This window comes from Entelurus aequoreus, linkage group LG03 (assembly GCF_033978785.1).
Source record: "Entelurus aequoreus isolate RoL-2023_Sb linkage group LG03, RoL_Eaeq_v1.1, whole genome shotgun sequence".
Lineage (NCBI taxonomy): Eukaryota > Metazoa > Chordata > Actinopteri > Syngnathiformes > Syngnathidae > Entelurus > Entelurus aequoreus.
The window spans coordinates 67,058,738-67,079,803 of NC_084733.1; the positions used below are offsets into that span (position 1 = coordinate 67,058,738).

At 39.3% G+C, this 21,066-nt stretch overlaps 1 protein-coding gene across 1 annotated transcript; it reads right to left on the minus strand.

Moving 5' to 3' along the window:
• Positions 1-496: 496 nt before the first annotated feature.
• znf592 (zinc finger protein 592) lies at positions 497-20,470 on the minus strand. The gene is made up of 9 exons (XM_062042542.1): positions 20,295-20,470; positions 17,866-19,889; positions 12,357-12,535; positions 10,339-10,512; positions 10,107-10,266; positions 9,557-9,790; positions 7,519-7,631; positions 1,384-1,522; positions 497-1,297 (listed from the first exon to the last, which is right to left on the minus strand). The coding sequence occupies exons 2-9, from the start codon at positions 19,867-19,869 to the stop codon at positions 926-928; spliced, it is 3,375 nt and encodes a 1,124-aa protein (XP_061898526.1). The 5' UTR covers positions 19,870-19,889; positions 20,295-20,470; the 3' UTR covers positions 497-925.
• Positions 20,471-21,066: the final 596 nt, after the last annotated feature.

Below are 21,066 nucleotides of genomic sequence, written 5' to 3' on the forward strand. Positions count from 1 at the left end.
TTCAATACTGCCGATCCGCTCTTTTAACAAGCTGCTGCCTCCCCTTATGACACGGGTGTCAAACTCAAGGCCGGGGGGCCAGTTCTGGCCTGCCACATCATTTTATGTGGGCCGCGAAAGCCTGGAAAAAATGGGTTTCAATAAATATATATTTTTTACTAAATGCATTCGTTTAAGAATAATACTTTAATATCTGATCATGCCAATTATATTATACACTGTATTGCAAAACTATTAGAGATAAAAACAAATAGTTAAATATCTGCTGGTCACCTTTATCATTTTAAATCAACTTATACATTAAAAAAATATCTAATAATCAAATGCATATGCATTTCGATTAATCATAGGTTATTACCCGCATGCATAATGTAAATTAATTTTATAAAAACCGGCCCTCTAAAAGCAGTTATTACTGCGATGTGGCCTTCAATGAAAATGAGTTTGACACCCCTGCCTTATGACCATTAAGAGAAAGCACACAATGCTCATATGGTGAACTGCAGCCTAACTTTAGTAGGCTTTATTATTGTTAAATAACTGGTTTTAAGAAAAAATATGTTAAAGTATCCACAATCCCAATTATGGGACATTGCATGACATGAATACTATTACTTAAGTCGCTGAATTGCTGTGGATCACAAATGGGAACAAAAGCTCCACCGTATTCCTGGGGTTAATATGTACCTACAAAATTGCATTGCCCTCCTGTCAGGGTGGATGGAATAGATGTTAAAACAAGACTAAAATAATATAGGTGCCACAGTCCAAGAGGCACATTGAATATAATACTTAACATGCAATGTTAAATTAAATATGAAAACATATACTGTTTTTGGTTAAACCAATAAGTCATGTGCATGCAGAGCATCAAGCAGCGTGTTAGTTCCAAGAGAAAAGCAGCAATGAGTGAATCTCACTGCCGTCATGTCTGAGAGGGATTTAAATCCTCCGTGCTGTCGCAGTTAAGATGCTCCTCTTCGGTCTGCTGGTGGGCTTCAGGCCGACTATCCCGCTCCTCGTCTTGCTCGGCACCTTTGACCTTGTGAACGATGAACAGGTGTCTGCTGAGGGACAACGGCGAGGTGAAACAAAGGCCGCAGCGAAGGCACTGAGGAGTGCTGTCGTCGCTTTTATGCCGAGCTATGTGCGCCTGGAACTTGGTGTCATCGCCCGTGGCAAAGCCGCACTTGGAGCACCGGAATGTTGTTTTCACACGCTTGGCTGAAGGAGCCTCCAAGGAAGCTGGCGAGTCCTCACCCTCCTCTTGAACACTGGCTAATGACACGCCACAGTCCTGTCATCAAAATAGAATACAATATGAGGACTATGTCAAATTCACATGGACAATGTCTAAATATTGTGCCAAAAATATTTCCCTACCTTGCTCACAATATTTCTGCGGGTCTGGGTGGTGGGTTTGGGCATTTGGCCAAGGTCAGGATTTTTGATTCCATGCATTAGACTGATGTGGTTCTTCAACATCACACTGCTGGTAAATGTCTTTCTGTCCGTGCAATACCTTGGAGGTGCAAACCAATAAAGATGGTTGGTAAAGAATAGTTATTTTTTATCTTGATGACTGTTTTTATTTGATTATTCTCATAACAGTATAGTTCGAGTGTCAGTTTAGGTATTCACAATAAAAATCCACTCACAATGCATCATAGAAATGGAATTTGTTCATAAACCAGGAACAGTATCTATGCAAGGTTACCCAAACATTCATGCTCCTTGTTACCCTCACTCATAAACACATTATAATAGGACTGTCTGTGAATGTAACTTGTTGCATAAACTCTGTACAGTAGCTGGTGGTAGGCTTTTTAACAACTCATACGCAGCTGGAGCCTCATGTGACTGGAGTTGCTACTAAAAAAAAATGTACGTTCAAATACAGAAAAGTACGAACCCCGGTAATAATTCCGATGGATTGAAGTGTACGCACGCACAAATCCAAGCACATTTATTTGTCACACTGCAATCAACGTGGATTTGATCTCAGGATCTGGCTTGAAATGCCACAGCCAGACCACGCCCACGTTACGCCCCCTTTTAAATACGCAAATCATATTGAAAGTAGTCATGTGCTTAAGCACTGCAGGTTGTGGCCAATCACAAGTCAGAAGGAGGGGCTTCTTTCTCACTTTTGGAGCAATCACCAGCAGCTTGAAATTACGGGAACAGCACACCGCAATTTCAACCCGCAAAGAATTGGTGTGGCATGAGGAAGAAGTTGGATGTACATGTCCAAAACAGACCAGTGTTTAAACTGATAGTCGCTGCAACTGGTGGTACAAAGCCATGTTTGTTGACGGTGGAAGTCACTGCTCAGTCAGCACTTGCAGTGAGCAAACTTGTCCAAAAGATGGCGCCTTTGCACAAATAATAACACACCTTTCCATTCATGTTAGGTTCCGCGCGTGTCAAAGTTAAGTATTCCGATTTAAGGTGTGATGCATGAAAATGCATGTTATAATCAGATAATTTTTTTCAGGGTCCATGTACACATTAACATTCTAATCCAAATGATGATCAGATTAAACAAATGTTGTCCATGTACATGTGGCTATCGAAGCATGTATAGCTAAGCCTGGGCGATAAAACAATATCAATATATATCACGATAGACACGTAATCGAACTCAATTAAAAAATGTGTTCGATAAAACCTTCGATAATTTTTTCTTCTGTCGGAAGAAACCATAAATTGTGAAGCAAGGTTGGTTGCATTAACAAAGGCACTCGCTTTCTGGTAACAGAGCATCGCAGGAAGTGATCACTGATTAGTGAGAGAGACACACTAGCAGCCAATCAGGTAACAGTATTAACGATGAAAATTGGTTGCACCATCTTGTTGTCTCACGGTTGATGCTTTGCATGGAGTGAGAAGAGACACCAAAAAATGAGTGCTGAGTAAAGAACTTGTCGACAAAACAGGAGAAGTCAAGTTCCAAAAGGTCCAGCTCCAGTGAAGCTAAAACGTCTCTGGGTGAGTGTATCTAGATGTCCATCAGTATTTGACATCCAGTGTTTCAAGGAGTTAATGAGGCAGGGGAACCCCTCTCTGCTCACGTTTAGTTTATTAAGACGCCCCCAAGCGTTGTCTCTTTAGAGCGGTCTGAAGCTCACGACTTGTGCCACCTCGACAGTATGGAAGTTTTTTTGATTTTTTTTAAACAGACCCTAGTCTGACCAATGTGGTCTGTAAATTATGTAAGGCGCTCATCACCTCTAAGAACTAGAGGGGGGGATATTTGGCACCTCACAATTCGATTACCATTCAGGAACTACGATTCGATTAAAAATCGATTATTGATGTATCTTTAATTTTTGTATATTGATGCAGTTTTACATTTATTTTTGTTTCACTAAATAAGGGTTTATCACTTGCAACTAAAAAAAAACCTATTCATTTGAATTAAAACAAACCATTACATTAATCCCCACATTTCTTAAATTAATTAAAATGTGAGCAAAACTGGACCACAAGTGCCCGATAATAAAGGAGCTGGTGGGATCTCTTGGTGAGGTGGCTCGCTGCATTCAGCCAAATTTTAGAACGGTCTGCAGTCCACAAATTTTTATTTTTTAAGGTCAAGGCAAGTGTTGCCTTAAAGAAGGGCTCATATCTTAGGGCACAAAGGCAAATTGGAAGGGCACCATAGCAACAATATTTTCTTTGGAGGCAGGGGTTCCAAAGCATGTACTTTTTTCCATATAGATAAAAATAGTGTTCATGTATGAGATCTAGGGCTGCCAATTATGGCCAAAATAATAATTAAAATGATTGTTATCAATATTGAAATCATGATTACTGATTGTTAGGTAAAGCAATGTTGGGGTGTGAATGTAATACCATCATGTATTTTGTAATGTGTAATAAAAAGGCTATAGATAAATGTTATCCATACATCTAAAGACAAATATTTATTTTATTCATTAATAATATCAACCGGTCAGCTTTTTGTCATAACATGATGCCTTTATCTCTATTTTTACATTTTGATAAGAGGGAGGTATTTAAAAAAAAAAAAAAAAAATTAAGTTATGTACATTTATATGTACATGTAGATGCTGTATCGGTACAGATCCATTTAGAGTTTGAGCAGAAATATGTCGTATAGGAATTAACTACACACAATAACACATTAACAACGTGCTATGTCACATGAATTGTTTTTGAAGTAATACCTTTGTGACATGAAAAAAACACAAGTACCGTAATGGAAAGAAAAAAACATTGCGTTTAGTTTTTGATATCAATATATAAAACAAAGCAGTTTGGCTAATGAAGATGAAGTCTAATAAACAAGCATTATTCTTCCCCAACGCTTCCTAGTGGTTCAGTACAACAGTTTGGCCAACAAAAATAAAGAGTGATACCTTTCACATCGAATACACAATCTACACAGCCTTCGTTCAGCTCGATAAGATGACAAAATATTTTAGCAAATATTTATGTTATTTGAACACTGTTATCGTTTGCAGGAGTGAGCATCCTAGTAAACAAACTAAAGACTTTATAAACAAGTTGTGACAGCGTTCACGACACATCACCTGCTGCATGTTTCCTCACCTCATTAACTCTTGTCACAGCAGCTGATGGACGTCATATTAAGAAAAATAAAGCAACATCAAATAGTTTTCTCATTTGCTGTACACAAAGTGTACAGCAAATGTCTCCAATATTATCCACACCTGTGTCCATCTAAACACAGCAGTGCGTTCTTAAACGCACGCTGAGAAGCGAGGGAAAATTACGTTAAACCAAGCGGTTGGCTGTGTTTACTCCGAGGGTAAATCTCTGGCGCAAAATCCATGTAGTTTGTCCGCCATGATAACCAAGCCAAACAACGCTAGTGCGCATGCGCCTGCCTTTGTGTTGCCTAAAATGCATTAATAAATGACGTTTTTTCTGTAATAAAAAAATTAGACGGTATTACTAACAGTCAGGAATTTTATCGCGAATGATCATTATACCGTTAACCGTTACATCCCTAGTCCATTAACAAGTAAAAGGTCAAGGGCGGTCACGGCATGTTCTTGCCACCGATGCTGGTCAATTTTTTAGGGCATTACGGCAAGTGACGAGGGCAGTCGCGGCACTTGCCGCGGTTGCCTTGGGTAAATTCGAGCCCTGTGTCTGCATTACTTTACTTACAATAAATACATCGATTATAGATTATTGACGTTTACTAATCGATTTTATAATCGTCCATGTCCGAATTGCGATGCATTTAAAAATCAATTATATCCCCCACTTCTACCAAGAAAGGTAATACCATACCACCATAGCCGTGCTCACCTTTTAGAGCAGTGGTCCCCAACCACCGGGCCGCAGCCCGGTACCGGTCCGTGGATCGATTGGTACCGGGCCGCACAAGAAATTAAAAAAATAAATAAAAATGTTTTTTTATTTTTATTTTTTTTATTAAATCAACATAAAAAACACAAGATACACTTACAATTAGTTCACGAACCCAAAAAACCTCCCTCCCCTATTTACACACATTCGCACAAAAGGGTTGTTTCTTTTTGTTATTAATATTTCTGGTTCCTACATTATATATCAATATAGATCAATACAGTCTGCAGGGATATAGTCCGTAAGCACGCATGATTGTATTTTTTAATGCCAAAAAAAAAAAAAAAAAAAAAATATAAAAATTAAATCCCCCCCCGTCCGTGGGACACATTTTCAAGCGTTGACCGGTCCGCAGTTACAAAAAGGTTGGGGACCACTGCTTTAGAGCACATCTGTAACTTCCTGGCACTAAACCTTGAGAAAATGTTTTTTGTTAGGTTTCTTTATGGTTACATTTTCACACTTTGTTAAACATTACTTAGATATTCCTTATTATTGCACCTTAATTTTAAGAGTTTATTGATAAGTGTTCAATGTGATTTTAGATTTCAGTTTACATTGAGTGTAGAGATGTCCGATAATGGCTTTTTTGCCGATATCCGATATTCCGATATTGTCCAACTCTTAAGTACCGATATCAACCGATACCGATATATACAGTCGTGGAATTAACACATTATTATGCCTAATTTTGTTGTGATGCCCCGCTGGATGCATTAAACAATGTAACAAGGTTTTCCAAAATATATCAACTCAAGTTATGGAAAAAAATGCCAACATGGCACAGACATATTTATTATTGAAGTCACAAAGTGCATTATTGGTGGGCGGGGGTGGGTGTATATTGTAGCGTCCCGGAAGAGTTAGTGCTGCAAGGGATTCTGGGTATTTGTTCTGTTGTGTTTATGTTGTGTTACGGTGCAGATGTTCTCCCAAAATGTGTTTGTCATTCTTGTTTGGTGTAGGTTCACAGTGTGGCGCATATTTGTAACAGTGTTAAAGTTGTTTATACGGACACCCTCAGTGTGACCTGTATGGCTGTTGAGCAAGTATGCTTTGCATCCACTTGTGTGTGTGTGAAAAGCCATAGATATTATGTGACTGGGCCGGCACGCAAAGGCAGTGACTTTAAGGTTTATTGGTGCTCTGTACTTCCCCCTACGTCCGTGTACACAGCGGCGTTTTAAAAAGTCATAAATTTTACTTTTTGAAACAGATACCGATCATTTTGAAAAAGATACCGATAATTTCCGATATTACATTTTAAAGCATTTATCAGCCGATAATATCGGCAGTCCGATATTATCGGACATCACTAATTGAGTGTTTTCCATGGTTTTGTTGATATTTAATTTCCTTTCTTCTTTGAAAGCTGACGGAATCACAATCAGGTGAAGGTTAAAGTACCAATGGTTGTCACACACACACTAGGTGTGGCGAAATTATTCTCTGCATTTGACCCATCACCCTTAAATTTGAAATACATTTTTTTTCCTTTTTTTGTTTTTCCCGTTCTTATTTTTGATAGGTCATAAAATATCAATAAATATTGATATCGACCGATATAAAACACTTGCATGGTGATACGGTTTTCAGCCATATCGCCCAGCTCTATGTATAGCTCTTCTCAACGAGCAGTGGGTGCTGCTCCTGCTGTGCCATTTCAAAGCACACACAGGCGGCTCAGGCTTAGTCTTGTTTGTGACATTAAAAAACATTGTGTTATTTTAGACCCCACAAATATGTTGCAGTCCTTTGGGAAACACCGGTACGGTTAAAATGGCAATTAAAAAATATGACGTTGCATAACAATGTTGGATTTGTTTTAGTGTTAAAGCAAATAAACTCAAGTTTTACTCTGTACTTTATGACAGTTTAAATATTAAAATACAATATTCAGTAATATGCCCTCGTTTCCACATTCACTATGCTTTTGTCGCGCTTCAAAGGATGGTGTTTGTTTCTTTTTCTTTTTAAACCTTACCACAGTGGTTAACTTCTTTTACTGTTGAATGTTAAAATTTGACTTCAAAATTGCCTCAATAAAAGTTTATGACTCTAGAACAGATTATTGTTATTGCCATCATTTCCGATGACGATTTAAGTGTCCACAATACCATGAAAACGTGTTAATTTTCTAAATTATCTTACCAGCAAGTGTATATTTTCTTTTTCCCATCGTGGTCACTGCGGATGTGTCGTCTTAAGCTTGTGTTGGAATTGAACGACTGGTCACACTGTCGGCAGAGGAAGCGCTTCAAGAACTGAGGAGAGAGAAAGTTGAAGAAAGTAAACATTTGTTTGGCCTGCGTGTTTTGTTTATGGCTGTAAGTAAGTAACTCAGTGTAATGACTTTATTGCTTTTACACAGTCAGTATTTTAACTGTGACGTGAGTTTATATTAACTAGTTCCGATAAATGAGACGTGTTTGAGGAACAAAAATGTCATTTCTAGCTAATTAAGATTAGATAATGCTATACTGCGGAACTACTAACATTTACATAAACACGTCATAAAACTACTAACTCAATGTGAAAACAAAAATCTACAAATGAATAAAATAACACTATCGCATATTTTTTTTAATATATTTTGTATTTTCAAACTACAGTAGAAGCTTGATTTACAAACCCCTCTACTTGCAAACTTTTTGGTTTATGAACCTTTAGATTGCGCCGAATATGCTGTGTGTGCAAACTAAGTCTCATTCTCAGTCATTAATTTTGTGTTCCGCTGGCAGTCATTTTGTGCTTGCTCGTATTAAAGAGATTTACCACAACAAGTTTTTAATTGTGAAGAGAACAGGTTTTGAGAAAAATATGCCAAAGTGGACCTATTTCACAGCGGAAGGGAAGACCGCACTTAGACACACGGCCTGTGCCCCCACCTCCTCCCTACCTTCTCTCCCTGTCTGTTTCTCTACTCTCGTGAGGAACAGCTCACGAGAGCACCTTTGCTGATAATGTACAGTAAGGATTTTACTTTTTTTAAATGTTAATTATTGTGGCAATATGGTTGTTAAAGTTAAGGAATCTTGAAATGTGTGATTATTTGTGAGGGCACCAAAGGCACTTCTGTGTGTTGGCAGAGCAGTGCTTACAGGACAGTTCAGCTTGTTGTCCTTGTTGTTTTAGCTTGTTAATAAAGAGACAGTTGATTCATCACCTTGTTATGTTTGTTTGATATACAGTACTGCATAACACTTTATCTTGTGTTCAAAAGGCACGGTTTCCCCTAAACTGCCAAGATACCTGTGGTGGTGAGGCGCGGTCACAATGACATCATCGAGTAATTTGCCATGAAGGCTAAAAAAATGTATACATACATTTAAAAAAAATCTGTTTTTATTCATTAATTATTAACATACATTTTTTATCGTTTTGCCATACTTTCAATTGTTGCTGCTTTTGGTACAATGTACTTTGTTGAGATTTATCAAGTGTTTACAGACTTTTAATTACTTTTTAAAAATTAAAAATGCCAATCTAGCAATAAATCTAGCATTTTATTTTGGTGTTATTATAGAATGTACTCGTGTTTAGAGACTCTACTTCTGTCCCTCAATGACCCTGACTAAAGAAGCTGAAGCGACCATGACATCACATTTCGCAACGCTTCTCGCTGTTGAAAACTCAAGAAGACGAAAGCGTTTTCATGGGAGGTAAAACTTTTTGGAATTGTTCCGTTGTTTGTTATCATAAAATTGGTGCTAAATGTTAAAAATATCGTCTGACTTTGTGTGATTTCTTCTTGGGGCTACTATATATTATATTCCATTAATTATTTTTTAAGTACAAAACAAAGCCCTTATTTTCATGGTGTGGCGGTAACAAAAATGTTGTGGTGGCGCACCACATTCAATTACATTAAGGGGAAACCTTAAGGTGTACAAACCTTAACTTTAATATAAACTTTTATCAAGATTTGAAGCCATTATTCATATTTACATTGTTTCTTATAGAGAAATTTGCTTTACTATACAAACTTTTATTTAAGAACCATGTCCAAGAACCAATTAGATTGGTACATTGACATTTCACTGTATTCCATAATTCAAAAGTGGATTAAACTCAGAGAGAACACAAGCGCAACCTAGTGGGGAAACTAGTAAATAACAGTTTCATGAACCCTTTCAATGAATTAATCAAAACACTTCCCCAAAACAAAATACCCTAAATGGTTCCTCACCTTTCCATGCTTGGATTTTAAATGTGAAATGTAGCGGTCTCGTTCAGGGAACCACTGAAGACACTCCCCGCACGTCCAGCCTGAGGGCTTAACACGAGTGCCTGTGTCCTTCTCTGCCTTTTTCCGGGGCCCGTCCGTGCATTTCATGGAACTAACACTGTGGTTCAAATCGCTTTTGTTTGTTTGTGTACTATTCACCTCTGACTCTGGTTTCGATTCCCCTCCGTGTACGCTCTACGAAAACAGAAAACACAAACATAAGAAGGCATACACTCACAAAGCATGACACTTAAGATGTGTTGGAAGTAAGCAATTTTAGGGACCATGTATGAAAACCACAAATTAATCTCCAAAACTCCAGAGTGACAACATTTTTAACATTTATCTTGGATTAAATTGCAGTAAGCAGCATTTTTGTTTCATTCTTCTAACAATTAAAGGGAGAACCAACCCCTTAGTTAGATTACATTCCAGAAAGATTCCTCCCAGGCATATTTCACACTCTGAAAAGATTCAAACACTCACTTCAAGATAATAGTCAGGGTGTTACCTTGAAATGTTGCATTAGCAGCTGTTTTTGCGAGAAGACAGAGTTGCATTCTGGACACTTAAACACACAAGTAAGACGCTTGTTGGCGTCCTGATGGAAATGTTGAAAGAGCGACGACTTCTTCTGGAAAATGCTTCCGCACGAGCACTTGAAGTTGAACCTGTGAAGTGAATGGACGTGTTTCAGGGACATATATAAATTAAAATGATGCAGTCATAAGAGTGTAACTTACTCAGGGGGTAGTTTGTTGGCACTGTGTTTATTCTTTAAATGAGTTTCATAGCTGACGGAGGTTTTGAAGGCCAGTGGGCAGGCAGAGCACTTGTGGAGGACCACACAATGTTTCTCCTCAATATGTGTCTTTTGTCCTTGAAAGGTCTTGAAAACCACCTCACAGTGAAGACACCTGCAGGAAGAAGTAGTCACAGCATTAACACACCAGCAATGTCAGCCACAATGTTAAATTTGACAGCAGTTTTTAATTTAGTTTTAGTCCGTCTTTTGACGAAAATGTATTTTAGTTTGTCTAATTTTAGTCACCTAAACTGATTTAGTTTTTAGTTACAAAATTATACAACATTTTAATCCGCTAATATGGTAGTAAATTTAGTCGACTAAAATATAAAGTATAAAAGATAAGGCCTCTTTAACATTTATTTGAAAGAAGCTTTATACAAGCATTGTATATAAGCGAAGCATTTGTTTAACACAAATCATGATCTTACAGTCAGGAATGATGTAGTCAGTCACTTTTTGCTCGACAGGTCAATCCCGTAAATAACTTTTTCTTATGCAACGTCTCTGTCAAAGCAGGTATGTGTGTGTGTTGTGAAACGGAGTTATGATGCATGCTTTCATCATATTTTGTTTATGAGCGTGGGAGAACCTGAGCAGCAAATACAGATATGTGATGGGGAAAATGTCATCCGTCCATTCATCAGTTTTCTACCTCCCGGGGTTCAGGGGGGATGGAGCCTTTCATTTCGTAATCAATGTCCGCTTTAAATAAATAAATAAATAGAAAACACTGCATCCACTTCCTCTTTTGGTTGCGTGGTGATTTAAGCACCTTGGCCCACATTAAAAGTTGTCATGCCTTTGGATTTTCTATTAAATAAAAGATTCCTTGAGGCAGAGAAAATGATTTCATAACTTTTTTGTAAAGAAATAATACGGTAGAATTATCTTTAGATTTAACGATGAGTCGCCTGCTAATGGCATCGTACAGCGTCAAAATTAAGATGTGTCCTCTTCACTTTCTTCCAGGTGTACACATATTACAAACATGTTAAATCCATACATTTTTGTTTTGGCGGTGAGAAATCAAACTTTTTATCTCATAAAGAAAAGTATCTGATCGGCTCTCATTCGTAACTCACTCCCTGACCCTCTTTTATATGTATGGTGGTAAAGAGCTGGGATTGGATATATTCCCAACTTGTCCCACCCATCTACAAGACCAAATTAAATATGGATATCGTTTCTGTCAACATTTGTTTCATTTTAATTTGTTGACAAAAATGGCAGTTAATTTTGTCGTTGTTTTAGTCAGCGTGCATTTTGTTTTGATTAGTTATTGTCCTATAACAAAGATTATATCCATTAGTCAATTAAATTAACACTGGTCAGCAATAGAGATGCAAAAATAAACTGTATTAATGATAACCACAGTAAAACTCTTGACAGAGTTAACAAACGTGACTGATAGCCGCACTCTGATAAACTCACGGACGGACTGTTGCTAGTTCGCTAGCTTAAACGCTAACATTAACTTCATTCCCCATTAGGAAACGACATACGCCAATCTAAACTTATATAAAAACATTACTGTCTGAGCAACTAAGCTATTCAATTGTGCACATTGAACTTACAAGCTGTGCTCTCTTAGAATAGAATGACCGACATACACTCGGAGAAATATGCCAAGGTGTTTTTACAGCGCGTTTAAGGACCGCTGAACAGTGTAGGACGCCACAACGCCCGCCAGAACACTTATCAGAGAAGCATAGGAAAGACAAATCATGCAAAATAGTGGGCATATTTTTATTGCAAAAGATTTTAGTGCATTAATAATTTTTGAGCCTATTTAACAATACCACAATAATAATGATAACCATGATATGAAATCTTCATATCGTTACCAAGTCAACAACAGTTAGCTTGCTACAATTCCACTGCCTATCCAAACACATTCTATTGCCTCCATCTCTCTCAGGTCAAATATAAAAAGGTGAGGCGACGTTCACTTACTTGTACCAGGCTTTGCGTGCATAGTGGAGACAGTTTTCCCTAATGTGCTTCTGAATGTCTGCAGAGCGACTCATGGCGCCGCACTCGGGGCAGCAGTGAGGGGACTTGTGCGCGTGGATGCGCTGGTGCGCCCTCAGACTGCACTTGTTAGGTAGCAACATTGAACAAAGTTTGCAAATCTGTTGGAGGAGAATACAATGGGAGGATTACACAAAGTATAATATAGGAACAAATTAGCAGGGAGATGAGCGTTAGGAAAAGATTTTGACCTAATATGAGCAGAGAATTCTAACAATGAATTCATTCACACGAATGGAGCAGGACTTCTTTGGTAAATAATAGTGGTGGATCAAAAAGATTGAGGTATCGGTGTTATTATGAAAAAAGGAGTAATACTGACACCACAATGTGTGTTTCACTTAAAAAAAACACTGATACAGCTGCTTTGTCATTTGACTGTGAAGCAGCAAACTCTGTTTATCAGGAAGCACTTCTTTCGGCTCATGAGTAACAGCTCGTACTGAAAGAATTCAAAGGAGTATGTCCGCTAACTATTGTTTTATTGGCAGGTCAAACGTAGTGACTTTTTAATTAAACCAATACAGTATCAGTGCAGTTTCAATACAATACAGTGGCGCCGTTCACCAACTACTAGTACATAATTTTGAGAGTCCTACATAGACTTTATCTGTTAATACGAGGGAAGTGGTTTTGACTATAATCGCTCTGTGAATGGTTCCAACTTCTATTTCAATGCCAGTAGTTAGCAGAACAACATTGTTTGGAGCACAGTCTTGTGAAAAATTCCATAATGAAATGAGAATGACTCCCAAATTAAAATTCCATTACTTGAAGGGAGTAGAACTGAAATTCCAATTGATAATTTTGGTGTATTCCAGAATAATACCATTATATTACATACATGAATATTTTATGTATTACATAGAAATAATACAGCTTTCTTATGAAACTCCTGCACATATTTATTACAGCAAATATTTGCAATTGACATTTAAGAATAAAACTATCAATAAAACATAACTTATTTAGTTAAAATGTTAACTGTTAGCATTTCAATCAGTTGTGTAGGAATACAAAATAATAGTCCTGGATCTTGTTATTTTCAAATGATAAAAAATGAGGGGAAAATACTTTGAAATTAAGCCGATTTGTATTGTATGTTTGTAAAGTATGTTTTAAGGGTTGGGGGGTCAAACAAAAACCTTTGTTAAACGTGACTAAATCTTCCTTTTATTTGGCAAATAGGAATTCAGTTGAATTGCAATTAATTTAATTCCACTTCCTGTAAATCCAATTCCACATCCTGTGGAGTAAAGCCAATTCAATTCCCAGTTTTTCAAATGAATTTAATTTCCAAATTAGGAATTTTGCACAGGCAGGACACAGCAAATTGGCAAAACTCATTCAACAGCTTAATCCTAACCCGGCAGCAAGGTAGTGCACTCCCATTTTGCCTCAATTGCTCCAGAGTGTGATTGAATCAACAAAACATTTTGCTTTCCATGTAGAGGCCCGTCTCTAGAAAATACAACAGCGAATGAAATGAGACCTGGCTAAATATTAACTTATAAATGACATTTAGTAGAATGATTACCTCAACCTAAGAGTGTCCTAAGAGATAAAAGCTGTATCTAGGCTAATTGTTATGCTTTAAATTGTAAGCAAAAATATGGGTTACAAGAATCGCTGCCATTAGTCGCTGTAACAAATGTCTCAGTAAACCTCTTCAGATCCGACCAAAAACATCTGGTCTTACTCTCTAACATTAGCTTGTAGCTAGATAGCATAGGAAGGAAGAAAGTTAGTGTGAAGGACAGTGCTGAAAAGAAAAGTGGATGATATTCATTTAAGAAATAATCAAAAACATGACAGAGCATGTTACCAACTTGGTGAAGCAATTCGAGTGTAACACTGCTAATCTGCACCTTACTGAAGCAGAATAGGTCTAACGCCAGCCAACAATGTTAAAATATTCAAACGGCAGACATTATAAATCAAAACAAGAAAAAGCTGTTGACGGTATGTTTGACGAAGAAGCAGCTGGAAGGAGACACTGTAGAAGTTAGATTACTTCGTAAAACTATTGTATTAGTTAGCACACTCTATTGCAGTGTTTCTTACCCAGAGGGCTGCCAAACAATATATGTTTGTAGTGGTACTCAGTTGCAATACACTTTTCCACCACTTGTGGCAGTAATGACAATCTAGGAAAGTCTAGAGCTCAAGTCAGAGAAGTTTAAGCGCAAAAATTATGACTGAAATGGCAAAGGTGTATTTTCATTTGCACTTTAATTTAGATAGTTTAGTTGAGAAACATTAATTCAGTTATTTGATACACTTATTTAAGCACTGAATAATTGTACCGTATTTTCCGCACTATAAGGCGCAACTAAAAACCTCCAATTTTGTCAAAAGCTGACAGTGCGCCTTATATATGGACCAATATTGAGCCTCCAACAGGTAAAAGTTTCAATCAATCAATCAATCGCAACTACAGTAAGCAACCGCCGACTTCATTTTCCCCCGTCTTCATTTTCCCCCGTAGAAGAAGAAGAAGCATGCGGTGCCTGCTGGGATATATGACTGCGCGAGGCGTGCCGTTTCATTTCCATTTGTTTGTTTATGTAAAGACCCCAAAATGGCTCCTATTAAGAGACACGCTTACGACGCAGAGTTTAAACTTAAGACGATCAGTCACGCAGTAGAACACGGGAATAGAGCAGCAGCGACACTGACTTGATTAATGACGACTTCGTATTTGCTCAACTGTTTAATTCGGACACTGAAGAAGAAGAATTTGAGGGATTTGTGGATGAGGAATAACTTCATAAAGTGAGCTTTACATGTTTATTCTGTGTGTTGTGTTGTGTGACATTAACATTTGAGCAACGTTGAATTATTGATATATTGTTATTGCTCTGCACTATTTCGAGTGTTACTATATTGTGATTGCACTAACGTTTGATTTACCGTAACAGTATTAATGTTTTTCACGTGTTTATTGAATCAGGAAAAAGTTCCCCTCCACTATGTGATATAAATGTTGCACTGCATGTTATACCTTGCTGTTGTTAAAAGATAAACAAAACACCACGTCACTGACTTTACCTCGGGGAAAATAATAAAACAGCTGTTTATTCATTTTGGGAGTTAACAGAGTTGTCAGAACGCTGGTTTGTAATCTATTAATAAAGTTTGACTGACCTATATCTGACTGTTTTGTTGACATTCCCTTTAGCGCAGCTCCATCTAATGGATGCATAACGTAACCCCAACCTCTACTGTAGCGTCTATTCCAGGGGTCGGCAACCCGCGGCTCTATAGCCGCATGCGGCTCTTTAGCGCTGCCCTAGTGGCTCTCTGGAACTTTTTCAAAAATGTATGAAAAATGGAAAAAGATGAGGAAAAAATATATTTTTTGTTTTAATATGGTTTCTGTAGGAGGACAAACATGACACAAACCTCCCTAATTGTTATAATGCACACTGTTTTTATATATGCGCTTCATATATGCTTCACTGATTCGAGTATTTGGCGAGCGCCGTTTTGTCCTACTAATTTTGGCGGTCCTTGAACTCACCGTAGTTTGTTTACATGTATAACTTTCTCCGACTTTCTAGGACGTGTTTTATGCCACTTCTTTTTCTGTCTCATTTTGTCCACCAAACTTTTAACGTTGTGCATGAATGCAAAAAGGTGAGTTTTGTTGATGTTATTGACTTGTGTGGAGTGCTAATCAGGCATATTTGGTCACTGCATGACTGCAAGCTAATCGATGCTAACATGCTATTTAGGCTAGTTGTATGTACATATTGCATCATTATGCCTCATTTGTAGGTATATTTGAGCTCATTTAGTTTCCTTTAAGTCCTCTTAATTAAATGTATATCTCATGACACACTATGTGCAGTGTTTCCCATAAACTGCCAAGATACCTGTGGCGGTGGGGGCGTGGCTATGGGCGTGGTCACCATGACAACATTGAGTAATTTGCATAATTTACTACAATGATATGATTTTCTCTAAAAAGGTTCAAAAAATGTATACTTACTAATTAATAATAACAGTTTTGTTTTAAACGTCCATCTATCCATCCATCCATCCATTTTACAATATAATTACAACACTTTATGTACATATTTATATACAGATTTAAACAGTAAGTTATTCACTGAAATATATTTATTAATTGTGGTTCTTACAAAAAATACATCTTATAAATTATAAAAGCTAAAATGTCTCTTAAAGCTCTGCCCCTTTAATTAGTGCATACTAAATAATTTAACTTTAGCCTACTACTACAACCATATTATTTACCAGCAACATAAAGTGAAACAGAGGCAGAGGTGTCCTGCCACAGTCAGTAACAAATAAACAGAAAACAGTAGTGGTGGTACATAGACACAGAGCTTCATCAAACATCGGTGGTAGATAGACACAGAGCTTCATCAAACATCTGATCCACTGAACAAAGAGCTCCAAAAATCTTGATCCTACACTTCTCTTTTGTAAAGTAAATCTGAACAGCCGATATGGGCATCTACATCAACTATATGATTTGCCTGAGAAGCTGGACAGGACAAAAAAAATAAATAAATAAATAAAATAAAAAAATTTTTTTATTTTTTTTTAAAATCTATTTGTTGCGGCCTTAATTCTTTCGTGGCGGGCCGCCACAAATAAATGAATGTGTGGGAAACACTGATCTGGATGTACTATGGCTTTTAATTTTTTGCTGCTCCAGACAGATTTGTTTTTGTATTTTTGGTCCAATATGGCTTTTTCAACATTTTGGGTTGCCGACCCCTGGTCTATTATATGCGCTTTATAATGCGGTGCGCCTTATAATGCGGTGCGCCTTATATGTGAACAAAGTTTTAAAATATGCCATTCATTGAAGGTGCGCCTTATAATCAATCCGGTGCGCCTTATATTGCGGAAAATACGGTATGTAAAAAAAACCATCTGCATTTATTTATGAGTCCCTTCTAATGCAGAATATTTGGTTAGTATTTTTTTTCCCCAAATCGGCCTGACCTAAGCCTAAGGTTTATGTGCTAAACAAATAACCTTTGGGATCAACACAAGGTTTTAGATTATTTGAAAAGGTTGTAAACGATAAGTAAGTTAGATATAATTATTGAATATGATTAAAACCAAGGGTAAGATTACTAAGTCAGTGTTAATATTTGAGAGGGTCGGGGGCACTCTGTAGTGGAAAAGTTGGGGCCTGAGGTCAAAAAGGGTTTTTGCATTGTTTTCTATAAAATATTTCTTATTTAAAAGTTTGTTTTGCTTTCTAGAAGGAATGTTACATGTTACATTTGTGCTGTAACATTTGAGGGCCGATTAAATTGATTTAAAATAATTTCAATGGAAGACATTGACTTGACATACAAATGTTTTGAGTTAAGAGCGCCGTCACACAACCAATTAAGTTAAAGTACTACTGTAAAATTGTGATATTTGTAGTAAGAGGTCTACTCACAAATGCTTTCTTATCTTCTGACAGGGACTGATAATGGCTAGCCAGTTGTCTATGGTCTGCCATAGGCTTGTTACACTCCAAGCAGCGATGTCTATGGTGACTGACGTTGTCTGGATAGAGCGGCATGACAGGCTGGTTCTTAAGTGGGCCCGATGATGATGATGCTGACTTGGAGTCCCACTGCACCGGTTCTGTACTTAGCGGCGCAAACATGTGCGCCTCTGCAATGGGTTTCATATGGAGCTGCGTGCACTGCATGACCGTGCCTTTGCTCTTGTGGTTGCGTGCGTGCGCCAGCAAGGCACACTTGTTGTAGAACACCATTGACTTGGCGCACAGAGTGCACCCCACCTCGATGTGGACACTCTTGCGACCGTAATGGTAGGCCAGGCTGCGCTCGAGACCGAAGGAGTCCCCGCACTCCAGGCAGGAGTAACCTCGCGGTGGGAGGCGGATGTCGCTCCCTGGCGGCGGGTTCAGGTTGGGCACGTACGTCGGCACAGGGTTGGCGTCTTTCAGCAGCCGGTTTAAGGTGCCCGCTGCTGTATTGGGGACGGACGTTCGCGGGCACGCTTTGATCTGATGCACCAATGGGACAGTGCTGTAGACGGTTGACGAGAGCGTGTGCTGGCTGGGTTGATGCGAGGCGGAGCGGGCGGTCACCGAGGCGGCGACACTGTGAGGGACAAGGTTGAGACTGGCTAGGTGCACTGCTTTGGGAAGGAAGTTAGCGCTAGGTGCTCTGTTTTGCTTTTGTGTCCGAGCTGCAGCTGATCTTTGAACAGGCGAATTCGGAAAAGCCGCTGATGATGCCGGTTCAGTTGCCTCCAACCTCCTGTTTTCCTCTTTGCTGTGGAGGATTTGGGGCGAATAAGCGCCGTCCTCGCTCATAAAACTCTGCGACGGAGAGGATTCGTAGGCGGAGTGAACTTCGTCCGTTTCCGAATCGGGTAGCACACTTGTAACCGTGCGCTTCACCTGCCCGCTGGTGGTCTTAATGGTCTTTATCCTGACCTTGGGTATGACAGGAGGCGACCCTGACGTCAGCGCGGGGGAAGCCTTGCCGCTGCTGTCGCTGCAGATGCTGATGGGGCTGTCGGGCGGCTTCATGAGGCGCTTCACCGCTTCTAGAGGGCTCATGGGGCTGTGCGGGGATATGGGCACCTTGGGGCTGTACTTCATGCAGTCGTTGGCGATTGCAGGAGGCTCTCTGGGATTAGGTTGCTCGCAGGGCTCCATACTAGCATTGAGAGCCACCAGAGTCTCAAGGCAAGATTTAGATGTGTATGGTTTGATTTGTGAAACGACGTCCACTGAGGTTTCTGATTTGCATTTGGACTTGTTACTGCTCAGAGGAGGAAGTCCAATGTTTGTTCTTGTCATTTTATGACCAGCACCACGGTCACGTGGCTCTTCACTCCTTGGAGACACCTTCTGGAAATCATCAAAAATACAAAGATCAGACTTTTTTGGATTGTCTGCGATCGAAGGTTCCACCAAAACGGACGCTTCTGGGAAACAAGATCGCTCTTGTTTGGGATGCACATTGTCCTTCCTGGATAAAGCGAATTCACACTCAGGACTTGACCTGGGACTGGAGCGTGACAGCGACTGAGAAAACATCGGCGTCGCATCAGGTTTGTGTTGCATCGGCGCCTTGCCTAGGAACTCGCTTGCAAACTCCCCATTCAGAGCGGAAACAAATGATTTGGGAAATCCGCCGTTAGCTGTGTCGCTACATCCTTGTGCATTAAATCCATTATGCAGAGCCGGCAAACCCGACCGAAGCCCATTGCCAAAACATTCTGACGGCTCCTGGTGACGCGCGTTTTTCACGATCACGCTCATAACAGGAATATTGGCCTGATCACTCAATGAAGTGTCGTTGGTGTGTTTGTCATCATTTCCCTCCTGGGTGGACTCTTTGGAATCCAAGCCTGTAGCATCTGGGATGTCAAAGGCAGCCAGAAGATCATCAAAATCTGGGGTTTTCATGTCACCCATGGTTGTGCAAACTCATAAACCTGCAAAGGCAAACAGAATGCAAGAGTCAGATAAAAGACCAGACAAACAGGTAAACGTTTAACTGAAGAGACGTTGCTATTTAACTTGACTAACTTAACAGCTAGGTGTCATTAACTTTGCTAGCATCCAGTCTTGCTACCAAGCTAAACGGAGATGCTAATATATACATATTGCGTAATTATGTCATAGAAACAACACACCACGCTGACATGTAAAACATCTCACTTACGGCGAAAGCGTTGCGTCATACACCACAATACACATACCGCGACACCATGTTTTGACGTTAGCATGGCTACCATAGCGGCTATCTAGCGTAGCCAGGAAGCTAGTAAACATGCTAACTGTGAAGCCTTAGCGCGAAAAACACAGCATGCTACAAATGAACCAAGGAAAAAGCTTACCATTTGACCAGGCTATGGCACATCCACTAACCTACAAAGACACTGTTTTTTTGGCCATTTAAACCGTTAAAGGGTACTGTGTCACAGCTAGGTAGCTAGTTAGCGTTGCTAACTTCAGCTGTGTTTTAGCTATCTCCCTGAGCGCCGTCTGGCAGGCAAGAAGAGGCGGCGCCTTATTCTTACCAACATGGAAGTTTTTCAATTTTCTTTTTTTTTTCTTCTTAAAATATCTTGGATGACTACGATATGCCACTACATTGCTTTTGTCACAACGTTTTATTTTCTTATATTCATGTAATATGTTTTGCAGTGGACTAGTGCCAACAAGACAGGCACAATCAACAAATCTATCCATCCATCCATTTCTACCGCTTGTCCCTTTCGGGGTCGTGGGGGGGGGGAGCTGGAGCCCATCTCAGATGCACATGGGCGGAAGGCGGGGTACACCCTGGACAAGTCGCCACCTCAACACAGGGCCAACACAGATAGACAGACAACATTCACACTCACATTCACACACTATAGGGTCAATTTAGTGTTGCCAATCAACATATCCTCAGGTGCATGTCTTTGGAGGTGGGAGGAAGCCGGAGTACCCGGAGGGAACCCACGCAGTCACGGGGAGAACATACAAACTCCACACAGAAAGATCCCGAGCCCGGGATTGAACTCTGGACTACTCAGGACCTACAAATCCATCAATGTTATATATCTGTGGTCCCCAACCTTTTTGTAACGGCGAACCGGTCAACGCTTGAAAATTGGGGGTATG